General features: G+C 57.3%; 8 protein-coding genes across 8 annotated transcripts; 5 read left to right on the top strand and 3 right to left on the bottom strand.

Annotated features, from left to right (window-relative positions):
- Positions 1-891: 891 nt before the first annotated feature.
- On the bottom strand, positions 892-2,933 carry BKCO1_1800013 (serine threonine protein; the record flags this gene model as incomplete). Its single annotated transcript, XM_020271762.1, has 3 exons — positions 892-1,872; positions 1,930-2,354; positions 2,405-2,933. 3 exons carry the CDS (start codon positions 2,931-2,933, stop codon positions 892-894), a joined length of 1,935 nt encoding a protein of 644 aa, XP_020131529.1.
- A 1,597-nt stretch (positions 2,934-4,530) lies between these two features.
- On the top strand, positions 4,531-5,656 carry BKCO1_1800012 (stress response protein rds1p protein; the record flags this gene model as incomplete). Its single annotated transcript, XM_020271751.1, has 2 exons — positions 4,531-5,127; positions 5,180-5,656. 2 exons carry the CDS (start codon positions 4,531-4,533, stop codon positions 5,654-5,656), a joined length of 1,074 nt encoding a protein of 357 aa, XP_020131530.1.
- A 350-nt stretch (positions 5,657-6,006) lies between these two features.
- BKCO1_1800011 (fumarate hydratase) lies at positions 6,007-7,718 on the top strand (the record flags this gene model as incomplete). Its single annotated transcript, XM_020271740.1, has 3 exons — positions 6,007-6,409; positions 6,460-7,477; positions 7,532-7,718. The coding sequence occupies 3 exons, from the start codon at positions 6,007-6,009 to the stop codon at positions 7,716-7,718; spliced, it is 1,608 nt and encodes a 535-aa protein (XP_020131527.1).
- Positions 7,719-7,982: 264 nt separating this feature from the next.
- Positions 7,983-9,143, top strand: BKCO1_1800010 (3 exoribonuclease; the record flags this gene model as incomplete). Its single annotated transcript, XM_020271729.1, has 1 exon — positions 7,983-9,143. One exon carries the CDS (start codon positions 7,983-7,985, stop codon positions 9,141-9,143), a length of 1,161 nt encoding a protein of 386 aa, XP_020131528.1.
- Positions 9,144-9,460: 317 nt separating this feature from the next.
- On the bottom strand, positions 9,461-11,107 carry BKCO1_180009 (het domain-containing protein; the record flags this gene model as incomplete). Its single annotated transcript, XM_020271871.1, has 1 exon — positions 9,461-11,107. One exon carries the CDS (start codon positions 11,105-11,107, stop codon positions 9,461-9,463), a length of 1,647 nt encoding a protein of 548 aa, XP_020131539.1.
- A 526-nt stretch (positions 11,108-11,633) lies between these two features.
- BKCO1_180008 (c2hc5 finger protein) lies at positions 11,634-13,382 on the bottom strand (the record flags this gene model as incomplete). Its single annotated transcript, XM_020271860.1, has 1 exon — positions 11,634-13,382. One exon carries the CDS (start codon positions 13,380-13,382, stop codon positions 11,634-11,636), a length of 1,749 nt encoding a protein of 582 aa, XP_020131540.1.
- A 305-nt stretch (positions 13,383-13,687) lies between these two features.
- Positions 13,688-14,228, top strand: BKCO1_180007 (peptidyl-prolyl cis-trans isomerase-like 1; the record flags this gene model as incomplete). The annotated part of the gene is made up of 2 exons (XM_020271849.1): positions 13,688-13,720; positions 13,773-14,228. 2 exons carry the CDS (start codon positions 13,688-13,690, stop codon positions 14,226-14,228), a joined length of 489 nt encoding a protein of 162 aa, XP_020131546.1.
- A 1,756-nt stretch (positions 14,229-15,984) lies between these two features.
- BKCO1_180006 (uncharacterized protein) lies at positions 15,985-19,836 on the top strand (the record flags this gene model as incomplete). The annotated part of the gene is made up of 1 exon (XM_020271838.1): positions 15,985-19,836. The coding sequence occupies one exon, from the start codon at positions 15,985-15,987 to the stop codon at positions 19,834-19,836; it is 3,852 nt and encodes a 1,283-aa protein (XP_020131547.1).
- Between the last annotated feature and the right edge of the window lie 558 nt (positions 19,837-20,394).

Below are 20,394 nucleotides of genomic sequence, written 5' to 3'. Positions count from 1 at the left end.
CGCATGCGAGGGTTAACTCTGTGTGAGCGTTGTCCTTGCATAAAAGCATGAGTGCAGGATAGTCAATTTAATTAGCGTATGAATCATGCCAGTAGTAGTAGCATGTCTTTTTTTTTTTTTTGTAGCCATTTCCTGTAACAACATTCATCATTCGACGATGTAGAACCTTGGCAGCCTTTCTTACGATTCCGTATGAGCATAGAACTACCTAACGTGTCACAACACGTATACGAAGAACATTCGCACCACCCTTCTGCTGATCAAACACATGTATTTTTTCCAAAGCAATACTAATACACAGCAGCCGACTTGCAGACTACCCACCACCATTCATCCTCAAAAAGCAAAAACAAGCAAGCGCACTACGAGTGAGCGGTCAGGGACCGAACGAACCAGAGCGCCACGTCTCGAATCCTCGAGCGCCACCACCATCTTGACGACCACTAATGCATGATGAACCAGGAGGAGAAGACAGGAACTTAACAGTAGAACCTTGATTTGCAGCAGCAAAAAAGACCTAAGAGTATGCTCGCAAAAAGACCCAACCCAAAACCAGACGAAAAAAACCATATGAAGCCATTCGGGAATAAGAACGCCCCGAAGCTGTGTGTATTGCCCCTTTTTTTTTTGATTGTCTGCGAAAGAACCGCAAACCCGAGAGAAGAGCAGAGGAAATCAAAAGGCTCGGAAAAGGGAAGGGGCGTAAGAAAAGGGAAGGAAAGGAAAAAAAGAAGAAAATCAAGGATGATCTTAGTCGCTCCCATCAAGAGGAGGGCCCAAGAAAAGAGGCAGGAGCCAGCCAGACTCTTTTGTTCTTTTGCCAAGATCGAGAACGTAAAGTGACCGGGCGAGATGGAAGTTATACAGAGAGGGCACACGGGGGGGACAGTCCTAGAAGATGGTTCCGAAATCTTCTTCGACTGTCTGCAGCGGCTTGCGAGGGCTCCCGGACTTGCTGGCGTCGTCGGCGGGCTTGCGGTGCCTGAAGGTGAAACCGACGAACAAGCTCTTGGCCATCTTGTCGTCCCTGTCTGCCAGATTCTCCAAGTGAGCCTGCTTCTCGTGGACTTCCTTGTACTTGGCCATGTCGGCTTCGCTGCCAAAGTCATCGAAGTAGCCAGCATCGGTCTCGCTGTCCAGCTCGGGCACGAAAGGTGCCTTTTGCTCACGGAGGTTGTTCCAGTCCACCTCGGCGAAGTACGCGTGGGAGTGGATTTCGCTGATGCCGCGGAAGCGCGACGTCTTGGACGCAACCAGGCGGATGATTAGGTCCCACGTCCGCTTGCTGAGGAAGTAGCTCGGATCCTCGTAAACGGGCTTCTTGAGGACGCGCTTCCAGTTCTTCAGGTTCTGCCAAGTCTCGTCGACAGTAGCACCGGCGAAAGGCGGGTAACCAGCCAGGGCTTCGAACAGCATGCATCCAAGACTCCAGTAGTCAACGGTGAAGTCATACTCTTCGCCCTTTAGCACCTCAGGCGCCATGTAATCGGGACTACCTACGATACTCTTGGCATAGTTGACCTCGCGTTCGCGCAACGAGCGGTAGCCGTCTCGTCTCTCGGCAGCCGTTCGGTCCTCAACCGGACGGCCAAATGGCACGGGGAAATTGCCAACAGATTCAAGCTTGATGCGCATAGACTCGATCTTCGCTGGTGCCAGCATACCAGCGGCAAGACCAAAGTCAGTAAGCTTTACATGCCCGGTGCTGTCGATGAGGAAGTTTTCGGGCTTCAAATCTCTGTGAATGTAGCCCAGCACGTGCAAAGCATCGACACAGGAGAACATCTCTGCGACGTAGAAGCGCGCGTGACGGTTGTGCAAGACGCCGGTGTTGTTAAGAAGAGTCCGGAAATCACCGCCAGGTACGTATTCCTACGAATTGTTAGCACCTTTCGAAACTGCCACTGTGGGAGGAACATTGGGGCTTACCATTGCAAGGTAGATGCTCTTGTCATCCTGGAAAGCATAGAGTAGCCGAACCAGCCATTCGCTTTTCGCATTCGTCAGAATATCACGCTCGGTGAGAATGTGCCTGACTTCATCGAGCTTGAACAAGAGCTTCTTGCTCATGACCTTCAGGGCGCAGACTTCGCGCGTGTCCTTCTTCTGAGCGAGATAAACCTGCCCGTAGCCTCCCTGACCGACCTGCGTGAGGATCTGGAAGTCGCCGTGTCTCAACCTGGTGCGCCTCTTCCGCAAGTTCGCACGCTCGCGTCCGAGATATTTGTGCAGGACCTCGTTGTACTCCTCCTCGGGCGTATCAGGCGGAGGGGGATATTGAGCCTTGAACGCCGCGAGGCGGTTCTGTCGGTTGTGGACGTAGGAGAGAAGGTCATAGTAGTAGTCCAAGAAGTCTGGGATAATCAGCTTTTGGAGAAGTGTCATTGACGAAGAAGTGACTTACACAGCTGAGTCACGTTGGCCAATCGCTTCACCGAAGGCTTCTGCAGCTTCTCAATGTCCTCTGGAGAAAGACCGCGCTGCACGTTCTTGCCGACAGAGCCACCGCGGGTAGACGGGCGGTAGGGCTCTTGACGAGAGGCAGCGGCGTGGGTAGGGTAGCTATCCTTGTGCTGCAGGCCCGGCCGACTCGGCGGAGTGTTTTCCTTGTTTGCTTTGCGGGTCGGGGTGCCCGGTGCCTCGGGATAGTCCTGGAAGCCGGATTTGGTGGGCGAGTGCGGGGAGGGACGGCCAATCTTACTGGGAGAACCGGCAGTAGGCTGGAGCTTCAGCGCATTGTCGAAGACGCCAGGCAGGTCGTAGGCGCCCGGCGGCGCGTGGATTTTGCTCGGGCTGCCGGTTGGGGTCTGCTGCGGCGAGAAGAAGGCATTGGCGCCCGGCGTGATGGGGCGGTTAAACATCTCGTTTGCGCGATTGGTGTGCAGCGGAGGAGGAAGCGGGATGTTGGAGTTGAAGGCGTTCCTGTCGGCCATGTCGGGCTAGTTGGGCCGCCGCAGCGGTGAGCGGGGCTCGAGGCGGGCGCGAGGAAGCGGGTGCGGCTGGGTGGTGGTGGGCGGAGAGCAGCGGCGGGGAGGCGGGGAGGCGCAGGCGCAGAGTTGCGGGTGTTGTTTGGTGTGTGACGGAGAGAGCGAGACGGCGGGGCCGACGTATATGTCTGGCGTGTCTGGCGTGTCCGGCGTGTCTGACGTCCCGCGGCAAGCTCAGCTCAGTTGGGCGCTGGCCGGGAATGAAATCAACGGCGCGGCTGCCCACGCCCTGGCAACCACGAAGCTCGGACCCGCTGCCAGCACAGCAGCATCCATCTCCCTGCCGACAGCCCGCCGCCCTGTGCCACCAGCACCGAAGCACCCCGGACTGCCTGCGTTTGCGGCAGTCGAGATGCGCGCGCCGGCTCAAGAAAACATGGCAGTCCCTGCGTCCCACAGCCCGGCGCGAGTCAGAATGGGCGCTGCGGAGTCAGTCAGCAACGCCCCGCGTGATGCGCGCAATACAGTGGGGCTGGCTCTCTGTCGCCGCCCTGCTGCAGCGATCCGGCTCAAACCGAGAGCCCAGCAGATCTCATGGCCGCGTCTTGTACCATCTCTGTTGTTTACCCGCAGGCGGCATCTGGCCCTGACGCTTCCACACGCCATGTGCTGGTGAGAGAAGCAACGGCGGCGGGTGGAGCAGCGTGCGGCTGAGGCCCCCGGTGCCTGGGACCCACTTCTCATCCGTCAGGCAGCATTGTTTCTTCAGTCTCTCGTCACCTTTTCTTGATTTACTTTGGAGTTCCCGCGCACCTGCGAGGAAGTGCAGCATGGAGTCCACTACCACCAGTCAGGACTTCCGTGTGTCCCACGTGTAACGGCGTGCGACCCACGCAAGTCTGCAATGCGTCGCACTTCCCAAAGCCATTGATGTACTTCTCTGGATGGAATGCCTGTTTCTCCTGAAGGCATGCGAAGGCTGATGGAATATCGAAGGGCCATCGGGCTGCGGTTCCGGCTCGTGTCTGCCCAAGTGCTGAAGCGCATTCTTCGACTGTCATCCGTGGACATCCAAGGAGCAAACCCACACAGACCAAAGGGTCTTTCGTCGGTGGCGGCTTACTATGAAGAATCGAGCTTCTCTTAGCGCGACGCTATCTCAACCATCCCCGGGAGTCGTCGTGGTCTTCAGCTTCTTCTGACTTACCGCCCGGACGATCGACAGACGCTGATGCGAGTGCGGCGAGAGATCACCGTGCAGCATGCCGAATTCGGTGCGTCCCGCGAGCGCCGCACAGCCTCCAAGATCGGGCTGCGGCTGTGCCCGGCCTTCGGCTTCGGCTGCTGAATGCTTGATAGCTCCCTTACCCCATCGGGAAACCCGGCCTCTCCATTCGCTTCCTCATCAGGTACAGCAATGCGACGACAAGTAAGCTCTAAGATCGGCTGTGGAGGCAATGCTCAGCTTTGCAAAGGTTGAGAACGACGCCTCCAGGCTGCAACGAGGTAGAAAAGCATGGGTTCGGCAAGGAAAACCCAGCACTCGACTGCTCATCGCTGAAACGCCCTTGCAATCCTACATCTTTCATCCCAGCTATTCGTTATGGCCTTCATCGCTTCACTTATTATTGCCCTTTCCGTTAGCACTGCTGTCTGGGGCATACCGACTCCTGACACGCAGCGTTTGAGCAACCTCAAACACGGTTCAATTCCTGGGGAGTCAGACATGTACACCAATTACACCGGCAAAGCTGCACCCTTCCCGGGCAACCTCACTGCACCAATCAAAGCCACGAGTACCGGTCCTGCGGGGCCTGATGACGTCCTTTTCCAGAATCTGCTCGGTGCCGAATGGGCCATTTACAGCTTCTACCAGCAAGGCGTAGAGACCTTCTCTTTCGAGGATTTCACCAATCTTGGCTTGCCAGAGACTACCTACGAACGGCTTGTCCAGATCCGTGACAATGAGGCTGGACATCTGCGTATCTTTCAGGATCAAATCTCGGCCAATTCGGTAAAGCCGGGGGCCTGCAAGTACGAGTACGGTTTCACTGGCGCCGAGAGCTACCTCGCCTTGCAAGTCCTTTTGGAGGTGTCGAGCATGGCGTTTTTGACCGGGCTTGTCCAAGAAGCGCAGACTAATGCCACTAAAGGTGCTTTGGTGGCCATCGCAGAAGTCGAGTCGAGACACAACACGTGGGTAAGGCCGGCCGAGTGTACGTGGTAGCCAGACCAGAGCTGACAATTGACAGGCGCTGATTGACGTATGGGGAGCCAATCCATTCGCAGGACCGTCCGACACAGTGTACCCTTATGCCAACCAGATCTTGGACATCACCAGGGTGTTCATCGTTCCGGGAAGCTGTCCGTCCGGGAACCCAGTCTACCCTTCGCCGCATCAGAACCTCCCCCCTCTCAGCTTCAACATGACCACCAGCACAGCGCAGCCGGGTTCGAAGATTGACTTTGTCTTTTCGGATGAGACCAACGTCCCCGATTTCAAAGACGATAAGGACTACTACGCCGTCTTCTTCCATGGGGTAAACAATATCAGCGTCCCGTTGGATACCAAGACAAACTCATCAGTGGTTCCGGCAGCGTTTGACGCGGCAAACGGGATCATCATCGGTGTTTTGGCGGACGTGGAGGGAGCGCCGACTCTGGAGAGCGTGGTGGCCGGCCCCGTGTTTCTCCTTGAGCAACCACAGGCACTCACGCAGCAGGTCTAGGAACCGGTCGTTGCGCTGGGGGCGGCTGGACGAAATAGCAACGGCAGCTAGATGCGCGCCGAGATAGATGTCGATGCTTGTATGATAGTCAGAATGATGGGCATGACGGACAGCAGTGATGGCGGGGATGCAGCGCCCGTGCAGTGACTCGGATCCTCGGGCAAACGCGAATGTCGTTGCCGCGAAGCTGTGCAAGTGCCGTCACTGCGGCCCGGTAATTCCCGATGACCAAATAACTTCGTCGGGGGCTCCGCAACTCCAGAAAAGCTCCCGTCTCAAGCCTGCGGCGTTCGTGTGCCCTGCCTCCATCTCCCGAAGCCAATTGCGGTTCCAATTCTCATCACCCCGCCATGCTTAAGCTCCGCACCATCGCCCGGCCCGGTGCCGAGGCCCTTCTCCGCCGCCCTGCTGCACATGCTCGCGCTGCCTTCCCCGCCTCCATCGCCGGCTCCTCCGCCCGCTCCATCAACACCCGCGCGCTGCAATCCGCACGGCCCCAGCTGCAGTACCAGAAGACCGCTGCTCTGCGCACCTTTGCGACCACTTCCAGGATGGCTGCCAACACCAGGACTGAGAGCGATGCCTTCGGCGAGATCCAGGTTCCCGGCGACAAGTACTGGGGAGCTCAGACCGAGCGCTCCCTGGAGAACTTCAAGATCAACCAGCCCCAGGACCGCATGCCGCCGCCCATTGTCAGGGCCTTTGGCATCCTGAAGGGTGCTGCCGCCACCGTCAACATGAAGTTCGGCCTCGGTACGTAGCCCCGGCTGCCCCCGCTCGCGCAATCGCTGACGCTGCTGCAGACCCCAAGGTCGGCCAGGCCATCCAGCAGGCCGCCGCTGAGGTCGCCGACCTCAAGCTCGTCGACCACTTCCCTCTCGTCATCTGGCAGACCGGCTCCGGCACCCAGTCCAACATGAACGCCAACGAGGTCATCTCCAACCGCGCCATTGAGATCCTGGGCGGCACCATGGGCTCCAAGAAGCCTGTCCACCCCAACGACCACGTCAACATGTCTGCTTCCTCCAACGACACATTCCCAACCGTCATGCACATTGCCGCCGTTCTCGACTTTGAGGAGTCGCTGCTCCCCGCCCTCCGCAGCCTCCGCGACGCTCTGGACAAGAAGGCTAAGCAGTGGGAAGGTCTCATCAAGATCGGCCGTACGCATCTGCAGGATGCTACGCCGCTGACTCTTGGCCAGGAGTTCTCTGGCTATGTCCAGCAGCTCGATTTCGGCATTCAGCGCGTCGAGTCGTCCCTGCCGCGCCTGAAGATGCTCGCTCAGGGTGGTACCGCCGTCGGTACCGGTATCAACACCTTCAAGGGCTTTGCTGAGGGTATCGCTGAGGAGGTCAGCAAGATGACCGGAACCCAATTCGTCACTGCCCCGAACAAGTTCGAGGCTCTCGCTGCTCACGACGCTGTCGTTGAGGCTCATGGCCAACTCAACACCCTGGCTACCTCGCTCTACAAGATTGCCCAAGACATCCGTTTCCTTGGCTCTGGCCCGCGCTGCGGTCTCGGCGAGCTGAAGCTGCCCGAGAACGAGCCTGGCTCGTCCATCATGCCCGGCAAGGTCAACCCCACACAGTGCGAGTCTCTTACCATGATCTGCGCCCAGGTCTTCGGTAACCAGGCCGCCACCACCTTTGCTGGCTCGCAGGGTAACTTCGAGCTCAACGTTTTCAAGCCTGTCATGATCAGGAACCTTCTCCACAGCTCCAGGCTTCTGGCTGATGGCATGAGGAGCTTTGAGAAGAACCTCGTGGAGGGCCTTGAGGCTGATGAGGCCAAGATCGCCTCCATTATGAAGGAGAGGTGAGTCGGATCGATACGTTGCACATCTGACATGTTTGCTGACAAGTGCTCCAGTCTCATGCTTGTTACTTGCTTGAACCCCGTCATTGGCTACGACATGGCCTCCAAGGTCGCCAAGAACGCCCACAAGAAGGGCATCACGCTCAAGCAGAGCGCTATGGAGCTCAAGGCTCTTAGCGAGGAGGACTTCACCAAGCACGTCCGTCCCGAGCTCATGATTGCTCCCAAGGACAAGAAATGAGTTCACTGGAACTGGATGAAATGCCGTGAATGTATATAATTAAAATGTACCAAAAAGCAATATAAGCTGTTGAAATCTATTCATTTGCAAGTAGTAGGCGGTGACAACTCGCTGGGGATGGCACAATGCGCATGTGCAAGTGATCCAACAGCCTTATCGATAAGGGATTTTTTGACAGCCCGCCTCCACCAGAACAACAACACTGCACTTCCACACACCCAGCCAACCACTCTTCAAAAGACACACACACGCACACACACAACAATGGCAGTCGAAACTGCCGCACCGAGCGCGAACGGCGGCGCCCCCCAACTCTCCTTCCCGCGCGACATCTTCGCCGCCCTCTCGCCCGCACCCTTCCTTCTCGCCCACCTCGACGCCAATGCCAATGCCACCGCCGCCTCCGACAGCACCACCGCCGCAACCGCAACCCGGCCCAACGGCCGCGCGCCGACCGAAAGCCGCGCGCCGACCATCAACACGGGCTCGCTGACGCACTGCGCGGGCAGCGCCGTCGTGCGCGCCGGCGACACGGCCGTCGTGTGCGGCGTGCGGGCCGAGATCCTCAAGGCGGCCGACGTGCCGAACCCGCCGCGGCACGCCGAGGACGAGAAACGGGATGACGACGATGACGACGACCACGACGACAGAGAGGAACTGGAACGGTTGGGCTTGCTGGTGCCCAACGTCGAGCTGGCGACGGGCGCGACGCCGGCGCTGATGCCCGGGCAGCCGCCGTCGCAGAGGGCGCAGGCGCTGACGAGTAGGCTGCTGGGGGCGATGCTGGCGGCGGGGGTGGTGAGGGCGGGGGATTTGAGGGTCGTGGGGGAGGTGCCGAGGATGGGGGAGGAAGGGGAGGAAGGGGAGGAAGGGGAGACGGAGAGGGAGGTCAAGGCGTATTGGGCGCTTTATGTGGATGTGTTGTTCATCAGCTTGGATGGCAACGCGTGGGATGCTGCGTGGGCGGCCGTCGTTGCGGCGCTGAAGGACACCGTCTTGCCCCGCGCGTGGTGGGATGCGGATATGGAGGCGGTGTTGTGCTCGGATCGCGTGGAGGAGGCGAGGAGGTTGAGGTTGAGGGGGCAGCCGGTGGCGTTGACCTGTGCGGTCTTCGAGCCCGGGAAGGGGAGGGGTGTTGGGGCGCCGAAGGTGTTGGGGGTTGGTGGAGTGGATGGTGGGAAGGCTGCGGGGGAGCAGGAGAGGGCGTGGGTGTTGGCGGATCCCGATGCGTTTGAGGAGACAAACTGCCAAGAGACGGTCAGCGTGCTGGTGGATGTGGTGGACGGGCATTGTGTGCTACATGGCATTGAGAAGAGCGGTGGCGGTGTTGTGGGCAGGGATGTGCTCCATGGCGTGGTGGGGCTGGCAGAGGATAGGTGGAAGGTCTGGGACAAGGCGTTCAGTGAGGCTGGCGGCAAGAGTTGAACGGGCGCCCAGTCGTCAGCATGGAAAGTTTGAAGTCCGATAGGGTTCCCAGCCCGGCGCTACGACCGCCTTCGAGTCCTACCAAAGGGCTCTAAAGAAGGCTCGAAAACGTGCTCAATTGGCCCAAGATACATTATAGGGGTGCAGCAGATGGCTCAGAAGCTAAGAAAGGGGACCATAAGGATACCATTATTTACACCCAGACGATTTTGGCTATCCTCTGAGCCAGTGGTTGAAGGGGGCGGACAAGGTCAAAGGTATTGAAGAGCAAAAAGATAAGATCAATTGAAGCATCTCTTACCATTTCGCGTACCATCCTATGCACTCCGAAGCCACTTTCGAAAGAAACCCTGCGCATCTCGCCTGAGAGTCAGTGTAACCACTATATCGATGATGTAGTACTTTCTCCCTCCTTTCACAAGTGGCCACGCGTCTACTCGGATCGATTCTCTGTCCGTCGTCAGCATCTGTCCAGGATGCGTCTTCGGTTTGTAAGTGTTTCTCTCCTGTTCAATCTCTCCACCTCTTGTTATCTCTTGCACATCGAATACGATTCCAAAGTCAGCCGTCGAGTAGACACACAAGTTGAAGTGCGATTTGTCCCACTCCCGTTCAAACTCCAACACACACGCTGTCTTCTCAACACCCTTCGGCAGCAAGAATACCGACGTATTGACACCGATCCACTCACGACCACCCAACATGACTGCAGCCTCAGCAGAGCAAGCTGTGCCGCTCGTACGCACGAGTGTGTAACCTTGGGTCGAAGACGGACCTTGCCACAATTGGAGGATGTGATCCAGATGAATTCTGTTCATGGCAGTCTGGGCCACGGAGGCTGCGTTTTGATGCACGTACAGAACCCGCATGGTGCCACGACTCTCGAGGAATGGCAGGCTTCCAATCCTGATGCGAGCGTAGTGTCGATAGTCTTCATCCTCGTCACCCATCTCATCTGGGCCATCAAGGCGTTTGAGGAAAACCCCTAAATATCCGGAGTAATGGTTCGTCGCTGCGGAACAGTTGATTGCGGCAATATAAATGTTGCCCTCAATCCGGGTGAGGTTTAGCGAAATCCGCAGGCCTTTGTTGGTTTTGCGAAAGGACGATCGCTGGTCCCAGCTGCAGTAGGGCTGAATACCGCCCGAGTGGGCAAAGTACCTTGAAGACGGGGCAAGCAGACCGTGGAGGCTCAGGTCGTTGTCTGGTGCGGACTTGTTGATCCAAGCGAATATTGATTCGTCGTCTGAATCTTCCATGATATGTTCTTGCAGTCGTATGAACGCCTTCTCGCTACCCTCGCCGTACAACATCGGCATGTTGACATTGAAAAGCCCCATCAAACTGTACGCCTCGTCTTCAGGCCTTGAGGTATGCCTACTTGCAGCCCACGACATGCGCGTGGCAACGCTCACAGCCATCGGATCCATCGTGCCATCGAGGACCCCTGTGCCTATTCCTGTGATTTTTGCCAGGATATCTTTGAGGCTTGCCTTGGTGCCCAATTGCTTCCAACCTTGTGAGAAGAACACCATTTTCCTGGGGGCCACGAGCTCTTGCAAGGTCCATCCTCTTCTGAACCACTCGCTGTTCGCAAACTTTGCGCTGGGGTCTGCATGGGGATCAACGCCGTCGGGAACATCGAAGAGATATGCGTAGCAGACTTCAGCCTCGTGGTACCAGCGGTACATGGAGTTGATCGCTTCCGAGAGCTCGGCGCTACTGTCCTTGTTCATGCAACAAGTGTCGACCCAGATGTACCTGAAGCCCCCTCGCGTAGCTTGTCTGCATGCGCTTTCGAGCTTCTGGTAACCTTTCTTCATCGACACTGATCTCATGTCTCCGCTGAGGTCCTGAAAGGTAATCTCTTCGTCTCTCCATCGGTGCGAGAGTATAGCGTATTGTTTGCTGCTAGAGTGTGAGAATTCTCTGAGCTCCTTGGTGTTCGCGCAAATGAGCCGCATGATAGGTTTGGGATGCGAATGCTGAAGAAAAGAACTAGGTGTCAGATGAAGACAAATATATACCCTTGTGTAGCGAGCACCACTCAGCCTTGTCAAGAAACATCCACAACATGCTGAGTAACGGAGCAGCTTGGCGGAAACACTAATGCAAGGGCCTGCAGCGGGGTCGATGGCAGCCTTGCGTACTTATCAAAGCTTACAGCCATTCAGGCATCTAGGTGCAGAATCCTCCTGGATTCCCTGTTCACATTGTTACACCAACGCGAATAATGAGCCAGAGCAAGGCTTCCGACAACGATACACAACCGGATGTGCCAGATCCGATGCCGCTATATACGCTGTCAATGTTCGTCGGCATAGATCCTTTCGAGAGGTAGGGAATCCCCATTTCGGGTACACGATGAGATGAAATGCCTCAGTATCTGTGCGCAGCACGTTGCGCTGGGCGCATGGTTCAAGTTAGTCAAAGCTTACTTGCTCTGGTACGTCCAATGCTCATCATCTACCATGAACTCGAGCCTTGTGATTAATTGGCGGCGAAAGCGTGCTCTTCAGCCCCCAACACTCTACCCTCCGTCTTTCCACCGTACACACCCCCGTCAAGGATCCACTGCTCGTTATCATCGTTGTCGTCTTGCACCCTTCTCCATAGTGTCCTCTTTTCTCTCTCCCTCGTTTTACCCTTGTCACCCGCCTCGTCTCCATCTACCCTCGCAATTGGCCGTATCAGCCCACCTAGCAACGGATTCTTACTAAATGCACCGCCACCCCTGGTCCTATCTGGCGGCGGCGGCTGGTGCAGGGGTCCAGTATCCTCGTCGATTTCCTCATCCACATCCGCATCGCTGACCGGGCTCTGCGGCCGCTCCGTCGGCGCCATCTTCCGGACGATCTTGCCGCCGGCCAGGTCGATGGACGCGACAACGCGCCTCTTCTCGTACTCGGGGCGAGCCGCCCACTCCTGCTCGCGCATGATCTTCTGCTGGCGCTTTAGCTGCAGCGCGCGCTCCTGCGGCGACGCCCACATGTTGGTGCCCGACGACGGCGTGTCGAAGTCGGCGGCCTCGTCGAAGATGCGGGTACGCTTGGCGTTGTTGGCCTGGAAGGACAGCAGCTTGTCGCGGTGGGCCTGGGCGGCCTTCAGCTTCTCGCTCTCCGAGTCGGACGGTGCCGGGGACGGCGAGGGCGAGGGCGATAGCGCGGGACTCGTGGTGTGCGAGGACAGGAAGGCGGCGCCGGTCATGTGGCGGGGCTTGCTCGCGGCGACTTCTGCGCGCTTGTTGGCGGCGTTGTTGGCCTCCATGCGCTCGCGGCCGCGCTCCTCGCGCAAGATGCGCACCATGGACTGGATGTCGGACTGCGACAGCAGCGGCTTCTCGCAGAAGGTGCACGGGCCGAGGCCTTCCTTGACGCAGACGATCTTGCCGCAGTTCATGCAGTTGGGGGCCGCCTCCAGCAGCGGGTGCCGCGTCGCCATGCAGCCGCACCGCCGCTTCGCGTTCTCCTCGGGCGTCGTCGCCGAGAGGGCCGGGTTCGTCTGCACCTCGAGCGCGCGGATGGCCGAGTCCAGGTCGTTGAGCACGGAGGATTGGCCGTGGCCGGGCGTGCCGCCGGTGATTTGCACTTTGGCTTTGGATTTGGCATTACTGCTATTGCTAGGGGCGGGCGAAGCGGTGCGAGAGACGTTGCGAGAGGCGTTGCGAGAGGCGTTGCGAGAGGCATTCTTCGAGGAAGACAAGGAGTCGGATATCAAAGGGCCGGCTGCTGAAGGCGGCGGTTTTACGCGCGGGTTCGTCGAGGTGGATGTGTTCTGAGGGACGGGCAGCTGCTTGGCGTCAGGCTTCTCCTGCAGGTTGAATGCGCTGTGGACGGTCTCCTTGTTGTCTTTGCGCGGCTTGGATGAGCCGGACATATAGTCGTCTTCATCCCGCTTCATGTAGGCGCCGGCGACTTGGCCGGCATGCTGGACTTGGCGGGCGGGCAACTGATGGATGTTCTTCTTCTTTTTCTGGCCGCCCTTCTTCGCCTTGGGGACTTCTGAGGGGCCATTCTGGCCCTGGCTTGCCGAAGGGGTGGGCCTGCGGCGAGAGTTGAAGTTGGTAATGAATTCCAAGGCCTGTGGCGAGTCACCCAAGAGATTCTTCAGGTGGTCTGCAGCCGCATCTGGAGATTGCGATTCACTGTATGTGATGATCTGCTTGAGAGAATCCTCATCCAGAGGAAGCAGGCGCTCCAGCTGAGGCAAAGCCCAGGTGACGAGAGCCGTGTCCGGCATCTGTGGCGTCTTCTGCAGGTTCCCGGGGGTGGGGATGGTCTTCGATCAGGTTCCCAGCTGGAGCGGATGTGCAACTCTGCAACAGATTTGAAGATCAACAGTCTAGTGTCCCGGGTGTTTGGTGTTGGAGGCAGCACAGCAGCAGGGTGCCAGCGAGCGATGACGCGAATGGCGGCTGAACTGCGGCCCGGAGACTGTGCCTTCCCGCTGGGCGAGCGAAGCTTCTCTCTACCATCACCCTCTACCCACCCCGCCGTGGTAGTCAATTCCCCAGTGTCGCGTTCAAATCCCTCTGAAACGACAACATGGCTACCGACGTCGTGCTCGAGACCTCGATGGTAGGCTCATTCCCGCCATACCTACGCGTCATCGCAGCTAACGCGGCTCCAGGGCAACATCGTCGTCGAGCTCTACAACGACCACGCCCCGCGCACCTGCAAAAACTTCGCTACCCTTGCCCAGCGCGGATACTACAACAATGTCGTCTTCCACCGCATCATCCCCAATTTCATGGTCCAGACCGGCGATCCCACCGGCACAGGTCGCGGAGGCCAGTCCATCTACGGCGAGAAATTCGAAGACGAGATCTCTGCCTCCCTCAAGCACACCGGCGCCGGCATTCTGAGCATGGCAAACAGTGGCCCCAACACCAACGGCAGCCAGTTCTTCATCACCCTGGCACCAACCCCATGGCTCGATGGGAAGCACACCATCTTCGGTCGCGTCAAGAGCGGTCTGCGCATTGTGCAGCGCATGGGCCTTGTCAAGACCGACAAGGAAGACAGGCCGGATGAAGAAGTGAAGATTCTCAAAGCTAGAATCCTCGAGAAGGATGAGGAGGTGTGAAAAAACTCTCAAGATGCCGGCGGACATCGCCCTCAGATTCTCCGCAAGTGAAGAATGTCGAAGATGAGCGTCTTCAAGCGGGGATACCAAGGGGATTTTTAGCATTCTTCGCACACAGCCTGGCCCAACACGGGGCCGAGGCTCTCCGCTCGAGACAGGAGAAATGGCGATTCCTGTTCCGGATGTTCTGACCAAAGACTATGTCCACCATCAAACCCCGAAGTTTGAGACATCTGCCTCCCGAGTGGTCGTACAGGAGCAAGCCACCAGAGCATATTCAGACAGCATGCACAACCATCTAACCCGAGGCTGGACGCGCGATTCTCCATGACCAGATAAGGCTTGGACCCCTGGAAGTGCTTACGTTCGAAAGCACCTCAATATCCCCTTAGGTACCATTTCGATTTAGATGAGGCACAAAGAAACACCCCGGGAGCATATCCGACAAGATTCTCTGCAAAAAGAAATATTTTGTCTCATGTTCGAATCTACACGCTGTGTGGCTATTTGCAACCTACTTTGACCTTGCTTCTCACGCCCGCTGAACGACATTGAGACTGGCGGGGCCTCTGACTATTCTGGGGTGCTCTCGGGATCTACTGTCTGGAGCAGCTTGCCCACGGATTCGTCGTGAAGGGCGCGTAACGGCCGAGAAAGACTGGATTCCAGCTCTTAGCGCCACCTCTACAGCACCATGACTGCGTCGGGTCCGTCTCGGTCGGAGGGCCTTTGACCTCTTCAACAAATCGAATGGAATTTCTCGCCTATCCAAGACGCATGTGATCTCATTGATCATCATCTCCCCGACGAAACATGTACCATCTCTCGAAGCTGAGATGGCAGTCTTTCATACGCCAGATCTTAGCGCCAGGCACGATCTTGAGTGGAGCTTGCTTCGCGCTCTGTACAGTGACAATGTGATTGTGACAAGTAACCGCTGGCTCGCTGGAATTCCCAAGTGGTTGGGCGGACCATGACCACGGCGCTAAACGTCAGTCGACCACGGCTGCACGAGAATTGTATCATGGCTCTCATCTCATTGGACCTTCCCCTACATGTTCAAGGCCCGTTTGAGACGTGTCCACAGTGTGGAAAACAGGTTTGGGCCGCCCGCGTCTTAGCAGAAGCCTGCATGGAATGTTCGGCTTCTCTTGCCTCATGACCAGCTTAGCGCTATCCATAGCTGCTAAACAATCCAGCATTCCCAAACATGTCTCATTAGCAACATTATATCCTATCTAGGCGAGGATTGGACGACTGTTCGGAGGACTTGTCTAGATTTGGGAGCCACAACTACTTTCGTATGTTTGCCTCAACTGCCACGCGACAAGGACGTGAAAGAGTAAGATCTTTGCAGCTCACTGTGGGGCTGCCTACTTACCCGGGCTTAAGATCGAGCCCACGCGACGTTCATCAAACCAAGATGGTCTCGCCTCTTAGCCTCGGAGAAGACGTGACGAGGTGGACGTTTGTGCGCTGACGTTTCATCGAGCGCCAACTGAAACTGTCCAAGCATCAGCAACACAACACGCGAGAAAGCTTCGCCTCGCCTCCAGCGTTTCGGCTCAAGTCGCGAGCCTTCGTCGATCGCCAGAGTCTATGTAATATGAGCATCAGCCAAGCGAATGACGACCTTGGCCCTCTCACTGTCCCGGATCGCTTGGTCGACCGCCCCAGATACATATGTGCTGGTCACAATAGTATCACCAAACATCTTCTTCGCATCTCATGTCTTTTCAATTATCTTTGTTTAATAATGTCTGCTAAGACACAAGACCCTTCCCGAAACGGCGTTGCAGCCGGCGACTCAGTTCAACACCAGCCGTGCATATCATTCAAAGCACTGCTGGTTGGTCTCTGTGCCTTGTTTGCTTCTTTTCTCTTCCTGGCCAATGCGAAAGTCTTCCATCATCCCAAAAGCCAGGTCGACCTCATTCTTGAGGAAATTGCCTCTTCTGTTACCCGAGCCGATCTAAAGGAGGCTACCGATGCCGTCAATGGAGTTCTTGGCCAGCTCATTGTCGAGCTCAGGGCCCACTCTTCACGCCCGGTGAGACATCCGCTGAGGGAACCGACGAAGGATCTCGAGCCGGCGAAAAGACAGTTGTTCCCGGATCTCCTTGGCGGTCTTTTTGATGGCGACGACAAGGAGAGTGGTGGCGGAGGAAACGCAGCTGGGGGAGCAGCAACGGACACCAATGATGATGGTGGTGGATTGAGCAGCATATTGAGCGGGCTGCTTGGAGGGGGAGATGGTGGTAGCGACGATGCCTTTTCCACACTGGCTAAGCCTCTTGCCAACGCGATTGGGAACTTGGTGTCTGAGGGGGTTTCGGGACAAGGACCTCTTGGAGGCATCTTGGGTGGAATTACGGACGCTCTTGGCTCAGGTGCCAATGCTCTCGGGGCTGGTGTGGGTGAAGGTGCCATCAAAGGTCTCAACCTCGGAAACATGACGACGATTCGGACGACAAGCAAGGCCTCAGGTTCTGGGATATCGGGAATCGCTAAGAACTTGGGTGAAGGCGTATCGGAGGCCATCTTCTCGAGCATCGACATCAGCAAATTAACGCCGTCGTCAGAATCGCTTGCGCTCGCGGCTAGTGCTCTCGGAAGCGGTCTCGGAAATGGCAGCGCATCGGGCCTCAAGCTCTCACAGAATGTTTCTGGCCCGGATAGCACCCACACTGGACTTACTGGACTGGCTGGCAATTTGGGGTTTGGCTTGACAGACGGACTCTTTGGTAACATCGATGCCGCGTCACTTCTGAATGGCCAAACGAGTCAGGGCTTTATGAGGACTCTGGCGCAGATCCCCGGTCCGGCAGGAAGAGGCCTCGGCCAGGGTGCTGCAATCGGCTTGAAGCTTGCAAATGCCAGCTCTGCTTCGACGGACACCACCAATGATACCTTCAATGCCAGCACAGCAAGCGAGTCATTTACTCGCGAACTGGCTTCTGGGTTCCTGGCTAATATCAACATCCAGCAAGTCAACCAGGAACAGATCCTTGCAACTGTTGCACAAGTAGCTCCAGCTATTGGACGAGGTCTCGGGAGAGGCGCAGCTGTGGGCCTGAACGGGCAGAGCTCTGCATCCACAACTTCAGCTTCGCCTCCACCAACGTCTTCTACAGTCCCTACCAACGGACCTGGTGACAAGCGTCAGGTTGACTCGGCTCCGGCAGCTTCAGGATCATTGGATCTCGAAGGAATTGCAGGAAACTTCTCCCAGAATCTCGCCCAAAGCTTCGTTGGCAACGTCGACGTCTCCCAAATCGGTGGTGCTGAAGCGCAGAAGCAACTTCTCAACACTCTCAGTCAAGCCGCACCATTCGCCGGTTCCGGGCTTGGTCAGGGTGCTGCGGAGGGACTCGGTCTTACCGGAAAGCTCCCATCAGAATCTGCAGATAGCAAGAGAGTAGCTACCAGGCAGGCTTCGGGACAACGAGATGACGACGCGAGTGTTGGTGACATCGCCCAAGGCTTCACACGCTCGTTGTCCTCGTCCTTCTTTTCCAATGCCAATTTCAGTTCCCTGCTGTCGAATGCGGCTGGCCAAGACTCTACGATGATTGGTTCCGCTGTGCAGGGTCTCGCTCAAGGTCTCGGCGGTGGCGCTGCTACCGGGCTTGGTCTGCAAGAGGATGTACAGGAACCTATCGACGGCCAGGACATTGGCTCTGTCTTGAAGGGATTCAGCCACTCCCTTACGACAAGCTTCCTCGCCAATGGCACGTTGGATAATATTCAGGCGAAAGCTGCCGACGCTGCCTCCATCCCAGTTGTCCCCGCAGTGCAAGGCCTCGCAAAAGGCTTTGGCAGCGGTGCTGCCTCCGCTTTCGGTCTTAAGGAAGCTGCTGTATTGGATCCCAGTGCAACAGACATCCCTACCGTGGCGCAGGGATTCTCCGAGTCACTTACTCAGAGCTTCTTGTCCAATGGCACTGCTCAGAAGCTCTCCGATATGCTTGGATCCCAAGGTTCAGTGATGCTTGGATCCATCGCCGAAGGCCTCGGCAAGGGGTTCGGCAGCGGGGCCGCCGAGTCCCTCGGTCTACAGTCTGATGAATCTTCTTCAGACAGTTCGGACAGTTCCGATTCAGAAGATGAAGAAGATTCGGAAAATCTAGACGCTCCTACGATCGCGCAACGGTTCAGTAAAGCTCTCACTACCAGCTTTCTCGCTGACGACACGCTTGATAAGATCACACAAAAAGCCATGAGCTCTGGAGGCGGACTAACTGGGAACATAGACTTCTCTAGAGTCGCTGAAGGTCTTGGGATCGGTCTCATCGATGGCGGAAGCATAGCCATCTTCATGCAGACTGGCATGGATAGTGCCAGCCTGACAGAAAACTCACAACAGTTCAACGATACTGTCGGTGGAGCTGCCACCGGCTTTGGCCGCGGCGTATCCAGTGAAGCTATCAAGGCTGTCTTCTCAGCTTTTGGGAACAAGGATACGGCCGACAAGCTTGCCGATGAACTCGACACCAGCACCGATCTCATCAACACCCCTGACGACTCTTCTTCTTCGGCCGCTTCAGCCACGAACAAACGCTCCGTCGCCGTAGCCCCAAAGACCGCGAAGCGCCAGGCGCAGCTCGACGTCACCGACGCCGTCAACGCCATCGCCCAAAACATCAACGTCACCACACTAAACAGCCTCATCCAACAGGGCGCCGACGCCCTCGGTTGCACCGGCGTCGGCGGACTAATCCAAGTCGGCCTCGGGCTCCAGCAAAACCTCCTCAACGGCCAAACGCCCAAGATCCCCTCCCCCCAAAACATCCCCTTCCTCTCCCAAATCGACCAAACCATCAACATCACCTCCGACAACGACCTCTTCCTCCTCCAACTCGACCTCCCCACCCTCTCCCTCAGCGTCAACCGCCTCTCCATCGTCAAATTCGCCGCCCTCCTCGGCGCCCACGTCCTCGCCGTCGCGCTCGCCTTCTACCTCCTCCTCCCCGCCGCCCTCGCCCTCGACGCCGCCCGCACCGTCGCCGTCGGCATCCTCGCCCGCCCGGACAAGCTGCGCTTCGCGCCCGGGACCGTCGCCGCGCTGCAGGGCTTCGTCGTGCCCGCGCTCGCCGCCGCGGGGGCGGGCCTGGGCGCCGTGGCGGCCGGCAGCGCGGCGCATGCGCGCACGCCGCATCAGATCCTGGGGTGGGTCACGCTGGGGGTGGCGGTCGTCGGGGGCGCGTTGCACGTCGTCGCCGGCAGAGTTGCCAAGAAGAACGAGAAGAAGAAGGAGAAGAGCGTGGACGCGACGAAGCGGCAGAAGGCGTTGAGGCGCGCGAGCGAGGCCGTGGCTCAGCTGGTGCTCGGCCTCGCGCAGGTCGAGCTCGTGCTGGGGGTGCAGGATCTGAATGAGATTAGCTTTTGCGCGACGCAGGGGGTGCCACTGCCGTTGGCGGTGGCGGCGGGCGGCGTGTTGACGGCGGTGGTGTTTGTGAGTGTTGGTGCGGTGGGGTTGAGGGTTGTGGTGGGGAGGTGGCAGAGGGAGAGGGATAGGAGTGGTGGTGGTGGTGGTGGTGGTGGAGGAGGAGAGGAGAAGGGGACGCCGTCGCCGCCGCCGCCTCTGGTGTCGAGGTTTAGTGCTTGAGGCAGCCGATCATATTTGAGCTCTCCCACCGGCCTCCTTCCTGATCAAAAGCCACTACGGCTTTGACATTCGCTTTGCTTCATTGTTTCATCTAGCTCCAGTCAAAACCAAAAGGTTGTCCGCTCGCGACTTTCCACAGCCTCAAGTTGTCTCAACAAGGGCACACCAGCTCCTTTGCCGCTGAACCCTTCATAATGCAATATCGCATGACAACAAGCTCTTCCTCGCAGACGAAATAATGGCTGCTCTGCAATGGCTACGCCGCAAAGCCTTATCTTCAACGGCTCCGCCTCAATGCGACTTCACAAAGCTTGCGCAATACTGGTTCTTCAAACCGCGCTGCTGATCAACCACGCATTGTCATCTACTTTGCAAAGATTCCCCAGTGGTCATCTCTATCGTACCATCTTTTTTCATCGGCTCGTACACTCCAAGACTTCGGAGCCTCAACATTGATTTCCATGAATGCTCTCTCGACCGCAACGGCGAGTCGTCACATATATACTCTTCTAATCACAGCTATTCAAGACTACACTCAAACGACCAAAGACAGACATA

Source organism: Diplodia corticola (assembly GCF_001883845.1).
Source record: "Diplodia corticola strain CBS 112549 chromosome Unknown scaffold18, whole genome shotgun sequence".
Lineage (NCBI taxonomy): Eukaryota > Fungi > Ascomycota > Dothideomycetes > Botryosphaeriales > Botryosphaeriaceae > Diplodia > Diplodia corticola.
Note: the sequence above shows the minus strand (reverse complement) of the source record. Positions and strands in the feature narration are given on the sequence as shown.